At 49.3% G+C, this 26,801-nt stretch overlaps 1 protein-coding gene across 1 annotated transcript in view; it reads right to left on the bottom strand.

The window, feature by feature from the left end:
* Positions 1–26,801, bottom strand: part of NSD2 (nuclear receptor binding SET domain protein 2) — a 58,563-nt gene that overhangs the window by 8,732 nt on the left and 23,030 nt on the right. Inside the window, 12 exon segments of the mRNA XM_027598262.2 lie at positions 1,468–1,584; positions 2,543–2,812; positions 4,420–4,523; positions 5,835–6,040; positions 6,177–6,333; positions 6,942–7,121; positions 7,719–7,919; positions 8,900–9,023; positions 9,516–9,647; positions 20,187–20,308; positions 21,750–21,831; positions 24,118–24,230. Of these exon segments, the coding sequence (XP_027454063.1) occupies positions 1,468–1,584; positions 2,543–2,812; positions 4,420–4,523; positions 5,835–6,040; positions 6,177–6,333; positions 6,942–7,121; positions 7,719–7,919; positions 8,900–9,023; positions 9,516–9,647; positions 20,187–20,308; positions 21,750–21,831; positions 24,118–24,230 (1,808 nt within the window).

The following is a 26,801-nucleotide window of genomic DNA, read 5'->3' as shown; positions in this document are numbered from 1 at the left end:
ACACAGAGAGACACAGCGAGAGAGGTAACCCAAGCAGGGTGAGTGGGAGAGGGAGAAGCAGGCTTCCCGCGGAGCAGGGAGCCCGATGCGGGGCTCGATCCCAGGACCCTGGGGTCATGACCTGAGCCGAAGGCAGCCGCTTAACGACTGAGCCACCCAGGCGCCCCAGGAGGAGAGAATCTTAAGCAGACTCTCATGACCTGAGCCGAAATCAAAAGTTGGACACTTAACCGATTGAGCCACCCAGGCGCCCCTAACCAATTCTTTTTAAGAAATTTCAAATTTACAGAAAAAATGGACTACTACCACAACGACCACCAGTACAGCCTTCACTTCGATACACCGACTACTGACATTTCCACGTTTGCTCCGTCATCTTTTACACAGATGTACACGTGCGCTCACTCCTCCTTCCCTCTGCGAGTTACCTAACTCAGCTGCTCGAGCCTGAAACACATCACCACTTTCTCCTCACAAGGAGCAACCCTGTCCAGGCATCAACTGTCAGCACCTGGAAACGGTTTCCCTCACTGTCTCCACGACGTCCTGTCCAGCACCCCAGCCCCAAGATTTAGGGTCTCGGCAGGAAGCACAATCCTCGTTGCAGGGTCTAGGCCCCATGACTGGTCAAGTTGCAGCCAATGACCAAGAGCCCAGCGCTCCTGGGGCCACAGCTCCCTGGGGACGACCCTGCGAGGTCTCTGGGACCATCCTAATCTCCACAACAGGCTGCTTTCCAGACCTCATCACACTGTGTTTCTGTCATTTCCATGAGTTATTCAAAGCATGTGGTGCGTGACCATCCTCTATCTTGTTTTCAAGCATTCCCAAAAACAGCCACATCTTCCTGCTAGATTATGAGATTAAGGGCAAGAAGGAGCAGAAACAGGCATCGTGTCTGCCTTCCCCTCAAGCAACATTCAGGCAGCAAGCAGGCTGCCCCTGGGGTCAGACCAGCCCACCACGCTGCTACCCCGGAAAGGGCCGGTCCCCGTCGGGCACCTGCTGCCAACCCGCGCGGGAGCCGCCTGCGCTCTCCCACCCGCCCTGACTCGGAAACAAGCATTCTCACCCATATCCTCCCTCTAGCACACGCCTATGTTCCAGCGGCTTTTGCACGTCGGGGCTTCAGACAAGCGATGAACAAACAGGAAGCCCCGCCGTGTAACTGAACGCGTGTGTCACTCTCCTAACCCGTGCTTTTCTCCTGTGTTCACGGACCCTTAGCCCAGCTGTCCGGCACGCTCCTCATGCACCAGTGGGACACGTGAGGCTCACTCACGCACACAGACCGCCCGCTCCGGCCCTCAGGCAGCTGTCGGAAGACACCGTACACGTCAGGAGAAAATGCACACACATCTTAAGAGTGACACGTGGACAACGCGGTACCGTCACCACAAGACAAGGTCTGCTGCTACAGGCGGCGGCGCACTGCAGACGTAAGCCGCGAGGATCAGTCAGCACTACCTTGTCTATGGTGAGCATGTAGAAGTGGGTGATGTCATTCTCGTGCGCATATTTGATTCTTGCCATGCACTCCTCCTCGTCAATGAGCTCGCCAACATACTCGTTCACAAATTCTCCCTGGAAACCAGAAGAGCGTGATGATGACAAAGCACAGACGAACCAGCTCTCAATTCCAGAGCGCAAGAGCCCATAGGTGAGGCAGCCAGAGCGGGGCACCAGGCACGTGCCATCACGCCATCGGGGGCGGGGTCTCTCAGAGTCCCCGTTAGTCCGAGTCAACTCACATGACTCTATACGCGTTTTATACCGGCTGTCAAGAAAGAATTCATCCAAGCATCCTTCCCAAAGCAGCAACACCCTAACTCTTGCTCCCTGCAGCAAACTGCCCCTGGGGACACTACGGTGGGACCCTGAGCTCCTGCCGGACTTCCGGCTGCAGCTCTGCCCGTTCACCAGCAGAGTCCACCCAACAGGAGGCCAGAAGAACTGGCCGCCAAGGCAGGCAGGGGAACACGACCATAGGGGTTTTGCATGTTTCAAGGCAGCCTTTTTTGCTCAGGATCAGGCCGAGACCAGACCTCGGGTCTGAGGCCGCTGCCCCCAGGCCGTGCCCTGGCTTGGCTAGACAGAGGGCAACAAGCCAATTCCAGTTGCCCCTACCTAATGGACGCAGCCGGTCACTCGGTCAGAGGACGGAGGCAGGTGGACCGTATGTGGCCTCTGGCACTGACGACCTGCCCTGCACTGCCCCAGACAGCACAGCCTCCTCCCACCCATTCGTGACCCCCTGGAGTGTCTGTCCACTTACCCAGCGAAGGGCTCCCTCCCAGTCTTTCACATCCTAAAGCAACCACCGAAATGTCAACAGGAGGCATGCTCTAAGGGGATTTTTGAGTTTTACTTGGATAGGCAGCTTTCATGTAACATTTTACAATATTCCATTATAATAACTCAAAACCTTTTTTTAAAAATACCATTCTTTCATGAGTGCAAAAGCCCAATAAGCAAATCCACGTTTAAGCCACCAAATGAACCCTAATTTCTTAAAAGCAAGGGAAAGGGGCATGACACACACCTTTCTAATGTCCCGCTTGGCGACCAGGCCCCATCCTTTGCCGTCTGTCTTGATGATCTTGGTCTCGGGGTACTGGCGCTTGGTGAAACACTGGTTCTGGCAATACTCGCCTGCAGGACACACCTGCGGGTGGCACTCGAACATCAGCATCCTGTTCAAACACTCCGAATCAAAGCCACAGGGATTCTCATCTGTGGGCTTACAGTTGCACTTCGGGATTTCAGAGATATCAGCTGTATAGATCTGGACTTTCCCATAAGGTTTATTCACCTGCAGGGGAGAAAATTGGCATCTTATGAGCTGATGCACCAAGAGAACAAGCATCTGACGCCCCGTCCCCTACTCCTGTCCCCACCTGAAGGTCTGAGCTTCGGAGGCCCGGCAGGGATGGCAGGGGGCACATCCCACCTCCCACAGGTGCACCTCCCACCACAGGCCACCCTTGACCTGGGAGCTCTAGAAGGTGGGCTGGAGCGAAGCCCTCATCCCACACCCCAACTATTCCGTGCTCCTCATCTACAGGAGAGAGCAGACACTTCTGCAGCCTGGCTGCTCTAAGGGAGGAACATGAGCAGGTGCTGCGCACAGTGCGGGGCAGCTGGCCTTCTAGCGCCCGGATCTGATGACCTGCAGGCAGGGGGCCGGGGCAGTGGTGGTGAGCACAAGGACACGCGGTCTCTGCCCTCCTGAACTCACAGTTTGTAATGACGGAACAAGAGCAACCCAACAAAAAAGCCAGAGAGAGAAGGGAAGAGAGACTAAAGCAGATACTAACAATTCAAGGGGAAACGTGGTAGAAGATGCTTTGCCCTGCTGTTGGGGTGACAGACAGCACAACACCGAAGCAAGCTGAAAACACGCCTTCAGAATCTAAAAGTCCCGTGGGGCGCCTGGGCGGGCTCGGTCGCTTGAGCGTCCGACTCTTGATTTTGGCTCAGGTCACAGTCTCGGGGACTGTGGGATCAAGGCCCACGTCGGGCTCTGCGAGAGATTCTCCTCCATCTCCCCTTCCCTCTGCTCACGCGTGCACACACACTCTTGCTCTCTCTCAAATAAATAAATCTTAAAAAAAAAAAAAGTATCTAAAAGTCCCGAGCTCTCTGACCCAGTAGCTCCATTTCTGCAAATTCGCCAGAGAAAACACTAAGCACAGATCACTGCAGACAGTGCTTCCTTCCTACACACAGGGACTGCAGCCCCTGAGCAGCCAGCTGACACACACGCGCTGAGAGGCTCCCGCGCCCCAGGCAACAGGACACGGTGGCACTGGCTCACCAAGCGCTGCGGCTGTGAGGAGCACTCCTGATCTCTTCCAGAGCCCAGGCTCCCTGCAGTCAACACGGGGCCACATTCAGGAGCGCCCCCACCGTCCTTCCTTGCTGTCCACACCCTCTGAGATGGGAAGGTCATGTTGTCTCCAGGGCTCCAGCTGACCGAGCCACATCTCAGCTGAGCAGTGGCCCGGGCTGACCACCTCTCATCCGAGCATGTCCCCAGCACCTGGTGACGGCGTGCTCCAGGAAGTCGGCCTGCCCTCAGCCCCTCCTGCTCCAGGCAGCCTGGCCAGGACTGTTACTCCAGCCCCTCGCTGGCTCTCAGCTTGAGCCTCACACAAAGGTAAAACTGAAACCTCACAGGCAGAGACCCCGCCCCCCCCCCCCCCCAGCCCTGCGCCCCTCACCCTCCCGTGAAAGGACACATGCTCGGCACTGACAGCATCTGTTTCTGCCTGTGACTTCTCCGGCAGCTGTCCAGGCCGGGGCTACAGATGCCTGCTCGTGGTGACCCTCTTAGCCGCTGCAGCCAGAGGTCTGAGAGGCTGATGCCTGAGGACCACCCACAGTCCCTTAGTGACACCTGAGCCATCCGCACGTCACCTTGATGTGCTTGTATGGCGGGGGCTTGCGTTCATTCTCCTGTGATTCTCTGGCTTCCCTTTGAAGTTTGATTTCACGAAAACGAGCTTCAGCTTCCTGCAGTGCTAAAAAGTCAATGAGATATAGGAGTGTGAGTAAGAGGTTTTGTTTCAGTAAACTCATCCCTCCACCCTTCCAGCGCTGCATCTCAACGGCTGACCGCGGGCCTCCAGCTCCCTGCTAGGCGCGGTCTCCAGCGTGCACGGAACTGCGGGCTATGGCAGACCATGCGGGGCAGGGACCGCCAAACCGCAGATGCCGTCGAGTGAAGGGTGCTCAGAGCACGTCTGGCTCAAGAGCCCTGGGCGGTACAGTATCGTGCCACCTCGCCACAAGGAAGGCCCCAGGGCCGGCTTCTCCAGGTGGATGCTGCTACAGCTCCCCACCCTCCACTGGGATCTGATGCACCATACAGGCATCAATCCTGGGAACCCACTGTCCTAAGACAGAAAATGAAAATGGAATTTTGCTCCTCTCAAGGAGCACACACGCTGTGAGGAGTGAGCGCCAGGCTCAGGGAGAGTGGAGGAGACTGACCACTAAGGTTTGCCTGGAGGACACCATGTGCGCTGGGGCCACCCTGACCTGCAGGACCCCAGCAGTAAGTCAGGATGGTGAGACCCTGACTTCACCATCGCCGGCTGCCTCTCACACTGGCCATGTTGAGCCACCTCTCAATTCCAACATCTTTCTTGTTTAATGGCGACTACCCGATACTCTTGCGATGCCGCCCCCTTTGTCAGAAGGTCTCTGTGCACCCACGGTGTGAGAGGATCCGCAGGAGAGGAGACAGGCAGCCCACCGAGCCTCCTACGTGCAACCAGCCGGGAGACGCCTGCTTTCCCTGGACTCACCGCGCGTGCACCCCAAGTCTCCCTTCTGTCCCACTCGCTCCAGTCAAGTGGTCGCATTCCCATCCTGTCTGTCAGCTGAACGACACCCCGCTCTTACCCCTCTCTGCCCCCCACCTCAGCTGTGGAATCAGAGGGCGGGCACCTGTCTACCTGCCCACACCTGGCACTTCGGGGGCACCTGGTCTAGACGGCAGCCAAGTTTCCGCCACATCTCCATCTTATGCAAAGGCAAGCTGTAAGAAATTTCTGTAAATCATTACCAAAACTAACTTCTTAACGGTAGCGCCAATGCATTTTAGTGAAATTAATCACAAACCGATGTTATAATAAAAGTTACTGAACAGCATATTCTATCCTGTACCTCAACAAATCCGTCTGCAAACCTACTTTTTTCTCATTTAAAGTGCAGCTAGAACACTCAGCCCAGTGTTTTCTACAGAAACCAAACTTTCCAACAGCAGAAATCAGGATTAGCAAAAGTACCCCAGAGTGTAGTTTCACTGCATCTGGAAGTCTCCGTACCGTTTTTGAAGACTCTTCCGATCCCTCTGACCCCCTGGTAGCGGCTGCCCCGGTCCCCCTCCATGTACGGGAACACTCGCGCCTGATGCGTCCAGTAATAATCTTTAGACCCAAAGAAAAACACAGGGAATTCTCCAATCTCGTGCTTCAGTTTCTGAATATTTGGGGGGACATTTTTGGGATGGCAAACTTCTGCCGGCCACCATCTATTATAAATATTAAAAAGAGGATTCACAGACTCTTCAGACAGAGTGACAATCATTCAGTGCTTTCAGTCCTGCAAAGGGAAAAGAACACATGTGAACGAGGAGGCGGGCAAGCGCGGGGCTCTACTTCTCGCACCTGTAGTTCCCGAGCTTCACCCAGATGATGTCCTGGAAATGCAGCTTCTTGCCGGCCCGGCAGTCATTGCAGAACCAGCTGCCGTCGGGCATGTCGATGTTCAGGCAGTCAGGGTGGAAGGCGGCCGGGCAGGACTCGCAGCACAGGAGGCTTCCCCCTGCAAGGGAGGGCGAGCTGGCTCAGGCCGCCTCCTGAGGTCTATGGCAGCTCCACGCCTCGAGCTAAGACGTCAGCTTAACAACAGCCGCCTGGCTACAGACTCAAAAGCACATTTCAGGGGCACCTGGGGGCTCAGTCGGTTAAGCCTCCGACTCTTGATTTCGGCTCAGGTCATGGTCCCAGGGTCCTCGGGTCAAGCCCCGCATCGGACTCCCTGCTCAGCGGGGAGTCTGCTTGAGATTCTCTCTCTCTCCCCCTGCCCCACCCCAGCTCATGCAAGCGCACGCTCTCTCCCTTAAATTTTTTCTTTTTTTTTTTTTAAAGCACATTTTACCACCACCATGAATAACTTCCCCTCAGTCTGTGCACCAATCACAGTTAATTCAGAAACATCACGGTGTATGACTGCACGTGACAGTTAGGGGACATCACGAACGTCAACACCCAAAGCTGGAGGAGCGCTGAAGCCCCGCCTCCGCACGCGGCCCCTGGGGTTACCTGCTGGAGCTGTGTGCTGAGAAGCCATGAGAAGCAGCGCTCCCTCCCCACTCACACGAATCCAACAGAATAACACTGTCAAGCAGCCCCCAGCGGCACGGCCCTCACCTTTGGAGCACACAAAACACCAGCTCACGTTGACGTGAGCGTGATGCCTCTTCCCCTTGCGAGCAGTGAAATGGCCCGTGCAGATTATGCTGTTGGAAGCTATCACCGAGCAGCCGGCTGCCAGACAAGCGTCCCCTCCATGATAGGCGACCGGGCAGCGGACACACCGCATCATTTTACCTGAAGGCAGAGACATGCACTGAAGACCCAACAGTGAACAGGGCAACTTGAAATGACCAAGCCCCCACACATTAAGAAAATTAATGCTGAAATAAACCTGAAGTATTTGATGAAAAAAATAACTAGGATTGGGGCGCCTGGGTGGCTCAGTCGTTAAGCGTCTGCCTTCGGCTCAGGTCATGGTCCCGGGGTCCTGGGATCGAGCCCCGCATCGGGCTCCTGCTCAGCGGGGAGCCTGCTTCTCCCTCTGTTTCTCCCCCCAACCCCGACTCATGCTCTTTCTGTCTCTCTCAAATAAATAAATAAAATCTTAAAAAAAAAATAATTTTCTTATATATGAAAGAGCACTAAAACCAGAATAGAATCAAAATGGTTCAAAGGTTTCCCCCTCCTAAACTTAAGAATCTTTAAGAAGACACTTAGGGCAGGAAGAAGGGAAAATGCAGCATGAGGCAAATCCTCTCAAGAAAAACCCTAACCCGGCGCGTGTTGAGTCAGTGACAGAAAGACAGCTGGGCCGGCCACCAAGCCCGCCCCTTCCGTGCGGCCCCACGAGCACACTGAAGCCACAGCGAAGCTCCAGGGGTGCACCTGTACCTTTCGACGGTCTCGGGTTGGAAGGGTTGGAAGCGTGGCAGCTCACGCAGCTGTGGAGGGGGCAGCGGAAGCCTCGGCTCTCAAACACGGTCAGAGGGTACTTCCTCACGCAAGCTTCGTGGTAAAACTTCCCACACTGCGACACGACACAGCGCTTCACATCTGTCTTGCTCTCCTTACACACAAAACATGAGTGAATCCCTAACAAACGGTTAAAGAAAGGGGCAGAAAAAGGTGCAAAGAACAAGAATTAAATTGTCGTTCCTAAGCCACTAAACTCCAGCAGCTCTGTCAGAGGCAGCCCGTGTTGCTGAGGCCTCTGGCTCTGTTTCTGACCTTGCTAACTAGTCCAAGCATGCTTCAAAGAAGTCCAGCCATCAAGGGTTACCTTGCTATGAACTGGGCTCCAGCTCCCCCTGGAGGACAAGAAAGTCTGAGTAGGAGGCAGCCTAGGTAGGAACACCCACTCGAAATAGCCAGAAGCTTCAAAGGAGGCACTCCTCTGAAGAAAGGCTTTTACTCTCCCTTTTGAGAGCAGTTAACCAAGTACGGTGAAGAATCACTTATAGTCATAGGCAGGCATGTGCCTCCAGAAGCGGGGTACTGGTGCATCGGACAGCCTTGGCTTGGGATCGGAGGAACTCTCTGGAAGACTCTGGGTGTCTTCCTAACCTAGGACAATGCTCCCACGAGAGCCAGGAGACCCTGAGGTCTGGCCATGGACAGGAGGAGCTGTATCGGAATGGCCTGTCTTCCCAGCAGCCCCCAGACTGTGCTGCTGGGTGCTGACGGCTGCTCAGGCAAGAGCATGGAGCTATTCTTTCTGTTGAAACCGAAGTTCAGGTTCATGCCGTGTCTCTAAAGCAGCCCGTGTTCCGGGACTGACTAGCTTACCTGTACTAGCAGCGCTGGCCCTACGGCACCGTGGCACCCACACCAGCCACCTCAGACAGAGCAGGGCTTGGGCCAGCCTGCGGGGGTGGGGCGCCACAGAGACCGGCAGGGAAGCAGCTGTCCTCCACTAGGGTCTCCAAGACAAGTAACATGTCAGGATGCACGTGTGAAAGTGCACCAACGCACTCTGTGCAGGAGCCTCGGAGGAAGACTCCATGGCTGGAAGGGGATGCTCACAGGCCTGCCTGTGGCGGGAAGTATGGCTGAAAAGCTGCAAGAGAACTTGCCTGAAGTGCATTCGCTGCAAGTGAACCTCCCTTCTGGCCTCCGGGAGAGCCCGAGGCAAGCAAGGTGGAAAGCTCCGCAGCAGGGGCCTTCACAGAGCACGAGGCTGCCTGTCTTCTCACACAGCTGTAGGGCAGAAAGGGGACAGCGATAAAGCCACACCCGGCACCCAAACCCTAGAGGACACACTCGAGAGGTTGAGAATCAGATGTGAAAATCGAGAAAACTCACACACATTTCTATCACCATAAATCAAACTCATCCAGGGGATTCCCTGCGGCCTCCATCTCCCAGAGGAGGCCCAGTCACAGAGTGGGTAAGTGACCGGCCCCAGCGGGCCACGGTGCTGCCGCCGACGCCGCCGGCCTCAGGCGCCTCAGCAAGCATGCACGTACAACGTGTGTCTCTTACACAGGACGGCTGTAACTCAGTAACAGAAACGACAGAGCCCGTGCGTGGATGCGGGACCCTCCCTGGGGCACTTAATCCAGGATTCTGCTGGCAACCCCACGCCTTCAAAACAAAATCAGTGGGATGCTGGGTGGGGTTCGAGGAAAGAGTGAAGATGTGGCCTGGGACCGGGTCCAGGGACAAACCAAACGGCCGCCTTCCCCTCACCTGACACACGTACTCCTTTTTGGCGGTTACTCCTCGCTCAGACTTCTTCGATGAGACGGACACTTCGGTCTGAGTTTCATCTGCGCTCTCGTCCGGGGATTCCAAGGGCTCGTCTCCTGGGCCGTCTGAGACCTGGAGGTGAAGGAGGCGGACGACAGTTCACTAGTCGCGGAGAGTGGCGGCCTCACACGGCCCACCCGCGTCACCTCACACACAGGCCTTCTCAGCACCTGTCCCCAACTGCCAGCTACTGGTCGCAAATGTACAGTGTCAGCTGTTTCTTGTGATGGCACTGAACTGTGTAGAAATTCAGGAATGGACTTTACCCTCCTCGACATTTAGTGACATTTCTGTAGAAAAGGCACAAGATTTCACATCTCTCTGCATTCCCGACAGAGGACTCTGACGAAAACCCAATTTGCTCCAGTAGGTGACCTAAGGTGCGCTCTGGGACTGAGAATCTTGACCTTTCTTACCCAGTCTCTTTAAGTTCCAACTACTTTAAAGTAAGAGAAACAGATTAATACCTAATGAATTTTTTAAAGGATCAAAGTGCAGAGTCCCAGGGTAAGCCTCTGTACCGCGGTCTTGCTGTCTCACTGCGGCTGCTCTGGAGCCTGCGGGCTACTCTGGAGGTGTGTCTGTGCCGCAGAGCGCTGCCCCAGCGTCAGTGCTCCAGGAGCTGTCACAGCAGAGTGCTGCCCCAGCGTCAGTGCTCCAGGAGCTGTCACAGCCCCGTAACTAACTGACCGGGAGGGGCCTATTCTCCCCGGAAGGTTCAAGTGGGAAAAGGCAGGGTAAGTAAAACCTGCCGACTCTGTTAACAGGTGAGTCTAAGAGAAAGGCCTGGGAGAAAAATGTGGAATCTTTGAGCAAACCAAAGGACCATCCCCCCAGTTGTATTTCATCCAACCCCTTCATCATCAGAAATCACCCAGCCCCCGAGCTAACCCTCTCCCTCCTCATGGCACACAACACTTTGCCCGCGTCTGAGCGGCAATAATAAATCTCTACATAGAAATCCATAAATCTTTAGTAAGAAAATTTTCTTATATACCAAATTCAAATTAAAAAAAAAACAAACTAAAAACACATTTAGTGTTCATTTGCTGTTAGGTAAATGAATGTTGAAAACTGAATTTTTCAACACAACAAAAGTATAAACTACATTTCCTATACACCTTGATAGTCACGACAAGTAATCATGTTATAGGCCTGCTGTTTGCTAGTGAACACAAAGCTAGAAATTAAAGTCGGGCCACACTGAAACAAAACAGAACAGAACAAACCCCATCAGCCAATCCACCCAATTCTGTAGTCTTATCAATGAACATTTTCCAGAGTGAGCTCACTGATGTGACAGGGAGCAGAAGGAAAACACCCAATAAACACGGACTTAGAACTGGTGTGAGTGCGCAGATGTGTGAGGGACATGCTGGGTCTGACCAGCCTCTGGGGCAGGGCTGACAGGTGTGTGGGCCCACTGTTCCTGCCTCTCGCTACTCTACGCTTGACACATCCCTTAACAAGACAGTTTTCGGAGAGAGCAGCCTCTTAAGCTTCATTTCCTCACCTTTTCCAGGAAGATGGAAATAGCGGCGTGAATGTATACTACATTACAGGGGTCCTCGCACAGCAAGGTTCCCCCCCCCAAGCTGGCCAGAGGGAGCCCCTATCAGCTCACCCCCTACTTCTTTAACATTTAACATTCAGAAAGAAGGCAACTTGAAAAAAACTCTGCATTCAAACCCCAATTTTTAACATGTCCGTCGGATCCGGAATCACAGACGGGAGGGGGACGGGGTGCTGAGCTCTCTGAGGCAAGACGCCACTGGGCGCTGGGGGGCCCCTGGGGGCATCAGGAAGAGCAGCCACACCTCCTGGCCCAGCCCCACTCAAAGAGCAGCCAAAGGCTGAACCGTCTGACGGAGGAACCGAGGCCCAAAGAAAGAGCCGTCAACATGGGCCCAGGGGAGAGAGCCCCAGTGCCCTACCCACCAACCCATGTTCTTCCCTCATTGTGCCTGGAACAAATTGAAAGCTTTAAAAGAAAAAAAGAAAAAAAAAAAAAAAAAGAAAAACTGCATGGAGAGAAAGACAGAAAACACAGACCAGTCCTGGATCAAAGAAAGGAACAGCACCTTTTATTTAAGATTTACAGAAAAAGTTAGCACGTTTCCACTTGGAGATATTTCCTAAATTAACAAAGTCTGTTTTGAGGAAATAAACACTGAATACATATTTTGAATGGAAATATAAATGTTAAAGACACACATGAGGCTTGTTTCCTGATTGGGGTCTAAGATACACATACAGAATACAGACCTTACAATATTACAGTCCATGACACAGATTGCAGGAGATGGCGACTTTTATCCCACCCAACCCCTTCCCAGCGACCGGACAGACAACTAGCACACAGTCGGAGGGGTCCAACGGCTCTGTGCTCAGCAAACCACCCGCAAGAAGAACACAGTACGCAGGGCACCACACCAGCACGCCTTACTCCAGCTGCAGGCTCCACGTGCACCAGGTGACGGTACTTACTCGGAGATGCCGTTTGTGAAAGCGACACATTCACCTGAATGGTCCCAACACAGTCCCAAATCTCAGTCTACGACATCTACGGTCTATTCCATATCCAGTAGGATGCATTTGGAAAAAGAACAATGGAGGAACTGAACGGACACAGACTCTGTAAAGAACTTTCCCGGCGCTTCCCGACTCCACCAAAGCCACGCTGGCAGCACAGATCTCCAAGCAGCTTAGTTCCTGACTTTTCAAAGTTTTCTTGAGTCTGAAAATACTTCCTCTACTCCCCACTCAGTATGTGATAGTATCCAATTGCCTATTTGCCTTAGAAATACATTACTTTATGGGCAGGGAATGCTGTCTCCTTAACATGTATCACAGGAATTTTTCAAGATGGTATTAATCAACATAAGGTAACCTAGTGAACACATTTGAACCAACTTCTAGAAACAATGTAGCCATTTAGGGTGACTTATGCAGATCCCAGTCCTCTCTGCTGTGATGGGAAAGGGCCCCTACGCCTCGGACGGTGGTATACACAGTGATTGTAAAATTTTTTGACAAAACAAATCCCTTCACAAGTTGAATACCACATCATTTTTGAAATACAATTACAGACCTTGAACAATAAATATTTCTATAAACCAACATTATTTTCATGTTTAAGTTACGCTTTTGTAAAGGAAGAAATAACTATAAGTACTTTCACACAGTATTTTGGATTTACACATGATAAATATCCTGTGCTCAGCAGATTTAATGAGCTTAAAATCAAAAGACTAATCTCAGACAGGTCCTCCAAGTTAACATCACAGTGAAATATTAAAACTGGAATTAAAATAATTTTTAAATCAGTCATTCATCACCTAAAATACTACAGTTCAGAATAACTTTTATTAAAGCGACCCTTCTAGATGACATTGACTAGAACCATCCTAGCTGCCCCTAAATTCTAGGGTTAGGTCTGAATCATTGAACACACAGATCTCCAGCTCACACACGGTCTTTGTGCTTCACCTTCTAACCTGGGTGCTTCTGTGTCGTCCGACAGCCCCAGAAGGTGCCAGTGAGAGCCAAGTGCTGGCCACGGCTGCAGCATCAGGCTATGCAGCTACTGGTCCAGATTCAAGGCTGGCCATGATCATGGGTAAAACGAGTCTCTAAAATGTCCTATCAACCCCTTTGCCCCAACTATGTCCCTCAAGCAGTGGCCATCCCGTAGAGAGTGGGCTGGGGAGGGGCCTGCTGCAAGCAACACGTTGTGCCCTCCCCGTGGCAACGTGAAAGCAGGAACGAAGCCCCTGCCTGCAGCTGAGCAAACCCCCCACCCCACCCCCACCGCCGCCGGGCTGGGCCACCCCACCCCTCCTTCAGTCATTCCTTAAAGGTACAACATTCCCGACTGGTTAGCACGCTTTAAAATCTCTACCAAAGAATTATATGCCAAAACTCAACAGCTACATGTAGGCCAGAAAAAGTTATAAGGTGGATCCTAATATGTAACCTGCTAGTCACAAATGTCTCTAACACGACAACAGGGCCTGACACTGAGGGACACCTGCCCTCGCTGGTGAAAAATGCCTGGAAGGGAGCGTGCCCCTCCCCCAGGCAGTACAAGGAGAAGGATGAACAGGGTACGTACCATCTCCTACATGCTAAGGATGGTTGGTTTTCCATCAATGGCAAGTAAATTAGTGGTAATTTCTAATATTCTAGGTAAAACAACAAAAATAGTATTTAAAGGGATCAAAATCGAGGTCACCGACCAAAAATCCTAAAACATATAGAAGTCAGTATATTTCTTAAAAAAGAAAAGAAGAGAAAAAGGGAAAAAGAACCTTTAAGAGTCAGTAAGAAGCCAATAACAGACTGGGGAGCATTTTGTGAAACCTTTTCTAACCAGATTCAATTCTCTTAGAAAAAGACTCTCATTCAGATTCATATTCTGAAAGATAAACAGCAGGCTTCAGCAATCACTTTCTCTGTTTAGAGATTTTTAAAACCAGGGAGGACAGTACTGACTTTAAAAAGCCTACAGTGCTACGGGCTGGCGCCAAGTAGAAAGAGCCCTCGCCAGGTCACACACAAAAGTCCGCCTGGACCAGAACGAGTTAATAATCCAAGGGCTAGACATGATTAAGAAGCGTTAGGTCAGAGATCAAGCAAGAAAGGAACCCAGTCCACCTGCCAAAGTACAGGTACCTGCCTTCTCAGACAGGAGCCCCGCCTCCTCACCAGCTTGACCACACGCGGGGCTGCTAAGTCACCAAGGGACCCCTCGCCGACCCTCCCCTTTCTGCTGGGCTGGACCACATGAATGGAGGACCTGACTGAAACACGCTTGTACTATTACTGAAAGAATGCACGGCATCACAGCTGTCTGCCACAGCAGGGCCCCACGTCCACTCATGTCAGGCTTTGGCCAAGAGCCCTCTTCAAAGGCATTTATCATTTTAATTTTGTACCCAAACATGGGCGCACTGTTTTGGGAACTAAAAGATGCTAATTTACAATCTTAGTTTTCTTCTTTTTGGGGGGACACTGCTAAGACAGACCCTCGGTGGTTTTCGAGTCACCACCCCTGGGCAAACACTGGCTCTGCTCTGCCCTCAACGCTGGCCCTCCTCGCGCGCCTCTGGTCTCAAGTCTCGGGCAAGCAGGTCAGGGCCAAAGAGACCCCAGGGAACGCCGACCTTGTCACTAACGGTTCAGGTTCCAGAGTCTTCTGCATCCTTTCCTCTGGTGCAAGCAGCTGGGAGCATCCCCACCACCTTTATCCCGCTCCCCAAACCCTGAACGCTTCATTTTAAACCTTTCTGTGCTTCTGCCTTAACTTCCAGAGAAAGCCTCGGGCTCAAGACACATCTAAAGCTGGGGGAACCTCCCAAAGAACACCTATGAAGCAGGATAACCCTTCTTGGAGGAGGTGAGACAGATAAGACTCCTCCATGCACGGTGCAGAGCCACCCGTGGCCTTATGTTCATGACGCTGTGCTTCTGTGCCATGAGATTTGGCCTAGATTTCTTGGTAGTTTTTAGGAGCATCCTCTTAAAAAACAGGGGTTATTTTCAGTTGGGAGACAGATATATTAAGAGATATCTTTGTACAGATGTAACTGTATAGAGTACTGAGATGCTAGTACACCTAAACTCATCACCATCAGAGACATTTAACTTTTGTATTAACTCTAAAGAAAGGCCCCACAGGGGAGACAGAAGCGCGTAGCAGGTGGGTAAACAGTACGGAACCCCGGCTGCCAACAGGTGCACTTACTTAACGTACCACCCTATCACAGTGGGGAGTTTTCAGTTGTAAAACAGCTACAATCTAAACTGCTGTATATTCAGACAAGTTTCCACCTCTTGTGAATGCCTCACATTTTACACTAGAGAGTCCCTTCTCGTGTGCCTACCTCCTCTCACCGGGCACAGATGCGGTGTATGGCAGATGGTTTGAGGCAAGTAAATGGGACCGTTGCAATGGTTCTATGTCAGCATGAGCAAAAGTCATCTCACCAACAGGCAGTTCAGATGACAAGACTAGAATGTATCAGTGTTATTCTGATCTCTCTAGGAAATGAGGGAATTCATGTTAAATTAGTAGCATAATGAATTTTTGTGCTCTTGGCAAACTTACTTGCCGCTAAGCTCTTTCAAAACAGGAGCCCTTTCCACTCACCTTCAGGAAGCCATGGGTGGGCCCTCTCGGGAGCTCCACTCATCTACTGGCATCCCCCACCCAGCGAGACCACTGCTGGCATTTGGAGCAGGACAGTTCTGCCACGTGTGGGAATGCCCTTCTCACTGCCTGCACCTGGCCACCTTCCCCACATCCCCAGCAACACTGCATACTCCCCTAGCCTTGTCCCCACCCCCTTGCCCTCCTATGTACTCAGCTGATGCTAATTTTATGCTGCCTAGTGGATATACTATTCAGCCATTTTGACAGTTCTTCCTAAGGAGGAAAGCGCCTACTCTCTGGCTAACTTCTAATGCACCTAACACATGCTGGTAGCTGACTGGCCGCCCATTCAAAATTCATCATGCTATAATTTCAAATGAATTCTTGTCAAAAGCCTTTCAGGCTAGTCTTTACTTGGGGTGACTGTTTCTTGAACTGGACCACTTTTACATGACCTTTTTTCACATTTTTAAATTTAATAATTAGTTTTCCATGAACCCTACATTTACTCCTGAGCTTTTTCATGTCCTTTAGGAACAGCATGACTCAGGCCACCTTGGAGGCCACGTACCCCACCGGCTCTGGGCAGAGCCACCCCGACAAGCCCCCAGCCACAGGCTAGTACCCTCAAGTGCTATTCAAACCAACCCAGTGTCTGCCACTTCTAGGTTTATTTTACCCCCACGTGCATAATGCAGTCGAGAGGATCGCTTTTCATGCCAAAGCAAAATTTATACTTTTGGATAAAAATGGAATGATGGTGATTTTATTATTTTTATTGTTATAACCATTATTGTCACAACAGCGAACCACTGAGTCCTTGCAAGGCGCCAGGCACCCTAAGTGTTTAACATGCGTTACATTACTTAACGGTTTAGAAACACAAGTATTAGTCAGAAACTTTCATTAAAGGTAGAACACATCTGCAGAGTCTGCTGGGAATGAACCGGGTGCTGTTAACATGGTAACGTGAACAGCACTCCTTCTGCCTCCACGAGCTGAAGGGGCAAGCGAGGCCTGTGCCTCACCATGCAAACATGCAGACACCCAGGGGCAGGACACCAGGTGGTCACCCAAGACTTAGACATTTAATGTGATGGAGGATGTCCTACAAAAGCAACTGATGAAGTGGTTGTTGTAAATAACCTGATCATGGTATCCCCAAGATACCGGTCACTGAATCAAAAGAGTAGAGTTAAATGGCTCATAATGATACTGTAAATGATATTTTTCCTACAAATTTGCCGTATATAGTGTCATAGTAAAACTGCTTAGTAAAAAAAAGACAGAATCAAAACTCCTCCTGCCTTTTATGTTGGAAATTAGTTTAATATGTACAATACTGAGTACATTCCATTGGCAATGGGAATTAGCTGACGAGGACTCCTTTTAGTGTGTGCTGCTTGTTTTCTGTTTCTGAAGGTGCAGATGCCAGCATTTTTCAATAAAAACTCAGCAAGTCATGAACTAGGAGACAAGTGTGGCCTCTAGCAAGACCAGCCCCTTCGGCGCGGAGTCCTTGTCACAGGCCCAGGGCAGCCCCAGGTGAAGGGCGTCCCCTCAACGTGAAATCTACATGGATCATTGCAATATGAGTGTGTTTCTATTATGAGATGAATGTGATCAGGTAAATGGCCTTGATTACGTATCTTACCTTGGTCTTAAAATTTGTTATCTGTTTTCTTCATTGTATGTGTTAGTAATACCAGTAAAAACAGATTATCACACATCTTCCATAAAATGATTGTGACAGGAATGTCCCTTAGTGTGTACGATGATACACCACCTGCAGCAGACATCCTGGAATATTACATCATTTTAAGTGCAGTACAGGGCAGCTGAGTTCAAATCCAACTTGGCTGATGTGGGCTCCCATAAAAGCTGTTACCAGTGAAGGCGAAAAAAATAAGAATTTGCTCTACTAAGGGAATAAGAAATGAAGTTACAAAACACTTAAATCACATTAATTCCTTCACAGGCCTTCATCATGCAAGTGTGTAATTTTAATCTATTCTCTTCATTAGGGTGCTGTAGTAGTATGTAATAATTATTCCAATAGCAATTTTATGTCTCACATACACCTTTTTATAGAAGAACTTAAACCACAAGTGACCTAAAATGTCTCGAAATACCAACTCTGTGAAAACCCTTTATTTCAATCAAGGGTGATAAAAGCAGGACATACAAACATGCAGTGGGCATGTGACCTGAATAAGGGGCCAGTATGAACCCCAAACAGCAACTCCCATGGCGGCCTAACTCCCACCAGAACGGGACTAGTGGTTTACAGGACGTTGTTTTATAACACTACATTTTGCCTCCTGTGCTAAAAGGCGTTCAGCGTTGTAAACGCGTACTGTAGTTCAGTAGTGTTAACACATAACAGACAAGGCTTTTGGTTCACCTGAAGTGGTTTTAATGAACAATATAATTCTATAAAAACGATTGCTAATGAAAGATTCATATAAGCCACACGAAAGTGGCCTGATGGAAAGGCCTAGTAATTTAAATGTTTTTATATAAGCAACAGAATGCATACTATGGGATCTATGTATCACCTTCAAAATGGAGGACAGTGTATGATTTTAATATATTTAATATATAATATAAACATATTTAATAAACTATCCACTTCTGAAGTTCTAAAGAATTAAAAAAATCAATGAAATCTAATGATTATAAAATGCTTCATCGAAGTCTTCCCAAATTCAAAACAAAGATCACACTCACCCTGGTCCCAGTGAACGTCAGACCACCAAGCCTGACCCACCTGCTCTAACCCCACCCCGGCTGTGTCCACCCTGGGCTGTGCTGCCCTGAATCCAAGCCTTTGGCTGGCACAGCTTCTGACCAGGAATGACAGGAATGACAGAAAAGATTTGTTTTCAGCCTCAGAATTTTTCTTGCAACTGTATCTGACAACGGAGTAAGTAAAAACTCAATAGGATAGTGGATCAAATGGCAATTAAAGAAAAACTTATTAAAAATCTTCTTAAATAAAAAAGCTGACTTTAAGCGAAAGGGTCTATGGACCTGAAACTTTTTATTTTTAGTATTCTTCTTTAGAATTAGAATCGTCATTTTTCAGGATACTAATCATAATTCAGACAAGAAAAAAGGAAAAAAATTTGTATAGAATTTGTCTTTTCCATGTTTCAATAAGTCCCTGGAAGTTCAGTGAAGAATTCGTACTGCATTTTCTTGAATGTGCCCAAATATAAGAAATGTTTAGTCACCTACACATAGCAAGCTATGAGAAAGCCCCAGCTCCCACACACATGAGCAGCTTCCCACCACTACTGGTGTGAATCCCCAAAGAAGACCCCACTCAGAGCAGCTCTCCATGTTTGCACCCTCTCAGATGGCCCAGGTCCGTAGAAGACACCCCCTCATCTAAGGCGAGGAAGCAGCCAAGGCTGAGAGACAGTAGGAGAACGGCCAGGCCCCACCAGTGACCGTGGCAGAGACCAGGTCAGAAGTGCCACCTTCTTGCCCAGCAGGGCGGGGGTCTATCCACTCCCTGCCTTACTGCCTTGTTCAAAAAAAGCCCAAGGTTAGCATCTCCTCATAAATACTCTAAATAAACAGAACTCATGTCTACAATGAGAAAAAGAGGATCACAGGGAACAAAACAGTAAGGAATTAAAACTTGAATATGAACTCCTTGGGTAGTCACTAAAATCGGGAATCCAAAACTCCCTCTGGACAAAAAAAGTGTCATACTTGCATTCTGAGGCTGTTTTTTGTTTTGTTTTGTTTTGTTTTTAGAACAGCAAAGACTTTAAATTTGGTGATGAAGTCCAGATGTCATGATACAATGAAGGTAATAGCCTCAAGCTATTGTATATTCTGCAAATCCAGAAAATAGAGGAGTCGTATTGCCATGGTGGTTCTGACTCACCTCCACACTCAAGGATCTATGAATACACGAGGATTTAAAGGACTACAACCATGGAATGCATGAGGACATTCCTCCATGAGCCTAGGTCTAAAGACCGCTGGAATCCAACACAGCAGGCAAGCCACCCTCCGTCCCACCTGGGGTGAGTGCACAATGACTAGAGTCAGCTCGAGTGACAGTGTCATGTTAGGACCAGAGCAGACTTGCTGGGATGTGGAAAATTAATTACAATGTGAGGGCTATAGAGAACACAACATTTTAAGACAGATTTCAAGAACAATTAAACTACATCCAGACTAAAGTAGATGCACGTACATTTATACATACACTGTGTGCATGTGTGTATATCTGTGGTGCTCAAATAGACTAAAATAGTTGATTTTTTTTTTCCATTCCATGACTTATACATAGTTTAAAGAATCTGAAACTCACCTACATTTGTGGAGAGGACACCAGTGTTATGCTTGTTAAGTCTGACTTTTGCTCACACTTCAACTTGGGAAACTAAATGGCCTTCATACGAACACCACGGTCATCACTATCATTAGTATTTTACCTCATTCTCAGTTAAGGATGCAGAAGGAGACGAACTTTTGCTAAAAGGAGTGGAAGACGCTGCTGTGGATGCCCGATTTCGCTTCTTCAGTGGTTTGCATGCATCTGACAGATGTTTCGTTGCTGTAAAACAATTTTGGTTTATAAAGTAAAGTTTGAAATCTTACATTTCTCTTAACTGCTTCAATCTCTTAACTGCTTCAAAATTAGCCCTGTAATAAATGAAGTTCTAAAGATACATTTTCTGGGCTCCTTTGTCATAGTAAAGGCTTAACTTTAGTTACTGTGAAAAAATCTGAACAGAAACAAAAGTAAATTGTCCAGTGAACTTTAATGTCCCCCTGCCTGGCCTGCCCCCCAATCCATCAACCTGGGGCCAACACAGCTCCATCCACACCTAGTTTCACATCCCCTGCCACATTCTTCTGGAGCAAATTACAAGTATCATTTCACCTGTAAAAAGTTCAGTACATGTCTCTGAAACAAAGTTTTAAATGTAACCACAAGACCACTCTACCATTTTTAAAAGTAACAATCCCTTCATATCATCAAATATCCACTCAATGTTCAAACTGCTCACAAATGTCTTTCTTTTCAGTCTATCTGATTTTTGAAAACCAGCACAGCACCTCATGCAAAATAAGGAAAACACATCCATTTCCAACTCTCGCTCCTTTCTCCCCTGAATGTTGTTTTCCTTTCTAATTAAGAGTTGCTGATAGGCTGGGAGGCAAGATGGTGGAAGAGTAGGGGACCTCGTTTCATGTGGTCCCTTGAATTTAGCTAGATAACTATCAATCATTCTGAACACCCAGGAATTCAACCTGAGAGGCAAGAAGAGTTGGAGGGCGCCTGGGTGGCTCAGTCGGTTAAGCGTCCAACTCTTGATTTCAGCTCAGGTCATGATCTCAGGGTCATGAGACAGAGCCCTGCTCTGGGCTCCTTATTCAGTGTGTGTGTGTCGGGGGGGGGGGGGGGTGTCTGCTTGAGGTCCTCTCTCTCTCTCCCTTGCCCTCTGCCCCCTCCCACCCTCTTAAAGAAAAAAAAGAGTTGGAGATGGTAAGCTCTCTGTAATAAACTGTCAGACAGACACTTCAAAAAGACAATGAGAAGGGAAAGGGAGCCTGCTTCCCCTTTCACTGCTTTGAGTTATTTTTCACAAACATTTGAAGCTAGTTTCTTCAACATGTGAAAGTCATTACTTTTACTTTTACTGAATATACACAGATGACCAGATACTCAAAAGTGGTGTAATTTATAGCAACAACTGGCACTGTCAAGTAAGAAACCTGGATATTCCTGGTTTAAATAACTTCTTCAGTGTAATTTTAAACTGAAAATAAAGCCCCGTAGAAACCAGTAGAAAAATAACTTCAATAAAATGTAGCTGGAGCGCTGCGACCACTTACACATTCAGTTGCACAACAACCTCCCTTCCCCCTTTATTAGCTGCCAGACCCCTTGGAGGCCACCCCATACCCTTCCCGGCCCAGCTTCCTATTCGCCTCCAGCCCAGCCCAGGCACCTGGGAGAGCTGACAAGGAAGAAGCACTAACCACATTACCTGCCTGGCTCTTCAGTGAGGAGGCTGCCTCGATGGCCTTGCAAGAGCTTGTTCGGGCTGTCTTGTCATTGATCGTCTCTCTCTGTTATTAAATAAAAAGAAAAAGAAGAAGAAAAGGAAGGGGGGGGGAATCTAATGTGAACTAACACAGGCTGCTGAAACGCTGTGCAACAGAAACGTCTTCCTTTGGAAATGTGCTCCACACACTCCATGAGCAGGGACCCAGGCTCATGCCTCTTCCACAGCCGGGAGACTCTCCCCTGCGCCTGCCCCACCGTCTGCTGGGATAGAGGGGCTGGCGGGGCGTGATAGAGTCATGTTGCTGAGACTCTTCACGTGAGCTGCATTCGATATGCTACTCAAATTTCCCTCTGAATTCAAAGCAGAGTGCGAAGGAGAAGAAAACAACCCTTCTGCTCCAGAGGTTGCCCAATCAACCTGAAGTGGGGCCTCAAGTCAGTGCCAACATCACTGCTCTAAATCCCTACACTGACAATTTCCAATTTGGAGACAAGGTCCAGACAAACCTCACAATCATCAATAAAGCCCGTTTCACAACTGAGAAAAACCACACACACACACACACACACACACACACACACACACACACACACACACACACACTCAGGAAGGGCTGAAGGGCTCAGGAACATTTTGTCCAGTGTTCAGAATCTGAAGGAGTTGAAAATAACCTCTCTTGACAGCCCTGAAGCAGTCCCGAGGCCGGGCCGGTTCCTGCACCCCAACCCCACTCCCCAGCCTGCCGGGGGCTGATGGAAGCAGCCGCAAGACTGTGGACAAGGTAACAGGGGCACAGGAAGCATACAGGATATGGCCTACTCAGGTTTATAAAAACTCAAGCAGGGGGGAGACACGACTTCTCTTTTATTATGTGCTACTTCCTGAGCTCTTCGTTGATAAAACATTTCTACCTATCTACTTAATGTGAATTTTGATATTTCAAATGTCCAGAGCCACACATTTTTTAAGGTAAGTATGAAATACAAATATCTCAAGGCAGCCGATGTCAGTCTGACTGCAGCACGGGGCTGCTTTAATAACAGGCGGCCAGAGGGGATACTCCAGAGTGTGAGCTGCCAGGTAATGCAGATGTCACGCAGGTCAATTTTACCTATCTTGGGGCTGGATACTTGATCACTAACAACCTCACCTGACAGGTGTCTGGAAGAATGTTCTCTTGGCCAGAAAAATAGGGCAGGGCCTCCCTGCTGCCCTGAACTACAACAATGGCCTTAAAGAAGCAAGACGGGGCACCTGGGTGGCTCAGTCATTAGGCGCCTGCCTTCAGCTCCGGTCATGATCCCAGGGTCCTGGGATCGAGCCCCGCATCGGGCTCCCTGCCCGGCGGGAAGCCTGCTTCTCCCTCTCCCACTCCCCCTGCTTGTGTTCCTGCTCTCGCTGTCTCTCTCTCTGTCAAATAGATAAATTAAAAAAATCTTAAAAAAAAAAAAAAAGCAAGACAGATGATGCGGTGGCCACATATTTACACTTCAACAACATGTGGATTTTTCCATTCTTCAAAATAAAACAATAAAGAAAGGAACTTCTTAATTTAGATTAGTAAAAGATAGTATGAAGCTTTTCTCAAAATCATAAGCACACGACAACTCTGTATACACTCAAACATAAGATGCAAAGTCTGTTTCAACTCTCTCAGTTCATGATTAAACGGCACTGGGCCATAAAGCGCACTGGAAAGGGCTCACACTCTCCGCACGCATGGGCACCGTGAGCCAGATTCACACTCCTTCAGGTACCAGGCAAACTTTGCCCCTCGATGCCTGGTGGGCTACACTAGAACTAGACGGCCCTGGGGCTGGACCTCCGTTATCTGTGTGGTCGCACAGACTGCTTGGTAGTCCCATTAGGTAAACAGTAACACGAATTACTAACAAACTGAATGAATTCATAGAATCTATTTTCAATGCCTTTAATGGATTTTGAAAAACTTTTTTTCTTGAAGTGTGACATATCGCTAGTGGATTGTGATGTTTTCATGCCAAGCCATTATTTACACATTGAATAATAGCCCTAAGGAAGAGGGCAATCTTTAGTGTACACAATTCCATCAAATCTAAACATCAAGTGTTTCTCAAGTGTTTGGATTTTTTCTTTGATCCAAGTGCCCGAGGTTTGTGTTAAAGTCCCTGGCAGGTAAGAACTTGCTCTCTTCAGCGGCCTTCTCAGGGGTCAGGAGAGAAGCCAGCCCCACTGCCTCTAGCACAAAGCCCGCTGAGCACCACCCTCGTCCGGGGAAGGCCATCTGCCCCCCCCCCCCCCACCCCGTAAGGGAAACAAAGCCGCTAAAGAGTTGCAGCCCCTGGCCGACCGGACCGGCCGCACTTACCTTCCGGAGACCGTGCTTGTCGGTCCTGGGCCTCTTCCTGGCCGCGTCGCCCGCCTCGGCGTCTGCAGCGTCCTGTCTCCTCGTGTGGTTTCTCTTTTTCCCATTCACGGTACCTTGGAGCGGGGGAGGGGGAAACTTGCATGAAAAACACTCCACAAGCCTCCCCCCAGAGCAGAGACCACCCAGCCAGGGCACTCGTGCAAATCCAGCCCCTGACGGGCTTCCTGCAATCCTGTTGGCTTCCAGGGCCCAAGTCCTACAGACCAGATCTCTTTGCATTTTGCAAACTGTAAGGGACCATTTCCTGTAACATCAAATACTAGAAAATCCTTATCTGATCTACAGACTATTATACTGGTACTTGTTATAATTCCATTTTAATGTACTATAACATTAAATTTAAATATAACCCACTAGATTACTAACATTCAAAGACTAGTGGAATTTAAGTGCAACTTCAAAAAGTATACAACTTGCTACTTTTTATACATTTCCTGAAAGAAGTCTGTTACGTAGCAACACTCCTTTTGTATCTGCAATTAAGGGCTTTGTGTTGTTTAACTATGCCAGTTATTAGGTATTTCCAGGAATATCAACTAACCCAAGATTTAAGGTCCTGACCTAGAAAAATAAGATGTAATAAGGTAAGAGTGCAAGTTCTAGAGAGGTGATTAATTTGAACACACCAATGTTTATTTCAAGCACAAATCCAGTATTTCCATTTGCATGACTGTTTTACAGAGGTTCCAGGGTTATCCCTGGACTGTTGGTCAGACATCTGGTGGGAGGGAGGGCAGTGTCATCCTCAAACCTTACTACCAGGTGGGACAGAGTAGCACAGCCAGGAGTGTGGCATCCAACAGTGCCTCAGGAGGAGGTGCAGCTGGCCACACCCCAGTCACTCTGGCCAGGGCCTCACCACAGGCGGAGGCCTGATATTACCAGACCCTCAGAAGTTGCCAGTCCTAGAAGAGCGTGAGCTGGCCTACATACACTACGCCCCCCAGCACTGTGGGCTGGCCATAAAGGCCCACCGGGAAGAGGCCTGCAGAGCCGTGCTGTCTGCTCCGTGGCTCACCAAGCATAACCAGCACAGGGCAGAGCCAGCCTGACCTGCCAGAACCTCCTCAATCTGGTTTGCCCAACTTCATCAACATGTGTCCACTGAGCTATAGATACCTATGAGCAGCAACTGCCACCTCACCTTCACACAGGTGAGATGATGTCACAGTCCTTTACCTAAGAACCTCCCCCTGTACCCGGAATGAGACAGCAGGCGTTTCATCCAGACGTAGGCAACGTGGGCATCTGTTTGAATTCCTCACACTGAGGCCATGGGACAGCTGATGCCACCGACACAGCCCATCATCTTGGTTATCGGCACTGGGGGCCCCCAAAAGGGAGGCTAGAGGGCCTCCAGGACAAACACACACCTGACATACACTGAGGGTGGAAAGCAACCCTGTCCTCCTGTCTGCTAAGTACTCGGTACACACAATCACAGTCACACTTAACTCTTGAAGGGTAGTTAAATCTGGCTTCAGGAAAACCTGACTCATTCTTAAATAAGCCAGTCATTGAAAAGGTCCCACTCTTCTAGCTCTAGTGTACTGATGAAGAGTCAAGTGAACGTCTGCCCTTTACAGAAAATGCACAAATCCAGAACATCCTCGCTATTCTAAATTATAGTACTTGCGACAAACGCTGAATTGAACAAAATTCAGTATTAATATACGAGACGGTTGATGTAGAGATCTAGAAAGCCCTAACATCAAGAGCATCTGTGAACAAACAGGAAGGTCGCATAAGTGCGTGCGCAGAAAGAGTCGGATGCACACAGTGCTGGTCTAGAAGTGGTCTAAAGGCACATGCCAGTGCACACAGTGACTAGTGCAATGACTTCTGGGTCTTGGTCTCCTTTTAGGTGAGTCTTGAAACACTTTAATATTTGGCCTCTCCAAAACTCTTCAGTGATGAACCTTGAGAGATACAGAATTGTTTTGTATTTTAAATTGATAACCATATATTTTTTATGTTAGAAATGTCGGTTTTCCATGACATGTGTCCAACCACGCATGGATGACAGATCTGACCACTGTTAAAGGTTCTCTCCAAGCTTAACAGTGTTAAGCCTCCCTTCTCTTTCCAATGACCAAAGCAAAGTAGCATTTTTTATTTTTTAAACTGAAGGCCTAAGAAGAACCAGAGGACAGCCACATTTAAGGTCGGTCCACAGTCACCTTCCTCACCCTGTGAGCTCTCAAGGAGACAGGCCAGGAATGCCCTCCCTGCTCCCAGGTCCAGAGCCCCCCACCTGCAGAGGTGAGACCCTCCTGTAGTTCCTGCTGGGAGGGCATCACCGCGGGGCCACAGGCCTGCAGTCTGACCCTACCACATCATATAAGCCTGGAGTCCTAGAGACCGCCTAGGCTCCTTTCCTTCTTGTGTCCCCCTCACACCACCCCATCGGCTGCAGAGGCTAGAGTGCCCGCTCCACTTGGGCTCACAGGCCAGAGAGAGGATCACACCGAGCAGCTCTCATGACAACGAGGGAGAAAATGCAGACAGCAGAGGTTGCTTTATTGTGACCACACACACTCTGGTTGCTGGCACAAGCACCACGGGTCAGAGCTGGGGGAGCAGCCACGCTTCCCAGACCGGAGCTCAGCCACACGACGCACATG

This window comes from Zalophus californianus, chromosome 2 (genome assembly GCF_009762305.2).
Source record: "Zalophus californianus isolate mZalCal1 chromosome 2, mZalCal1.pri.v2, whole genome shotgun sequence".
Taxonomy (NCBI): Eukaryota; Metazoa; Chordata; class Mammalia; order Carnivora; family Otariidae; genus Zalophus; species Zalophus californianus.
This window is presented reverse-complemented; position numbering and strand designations above follow the sequence as displayed.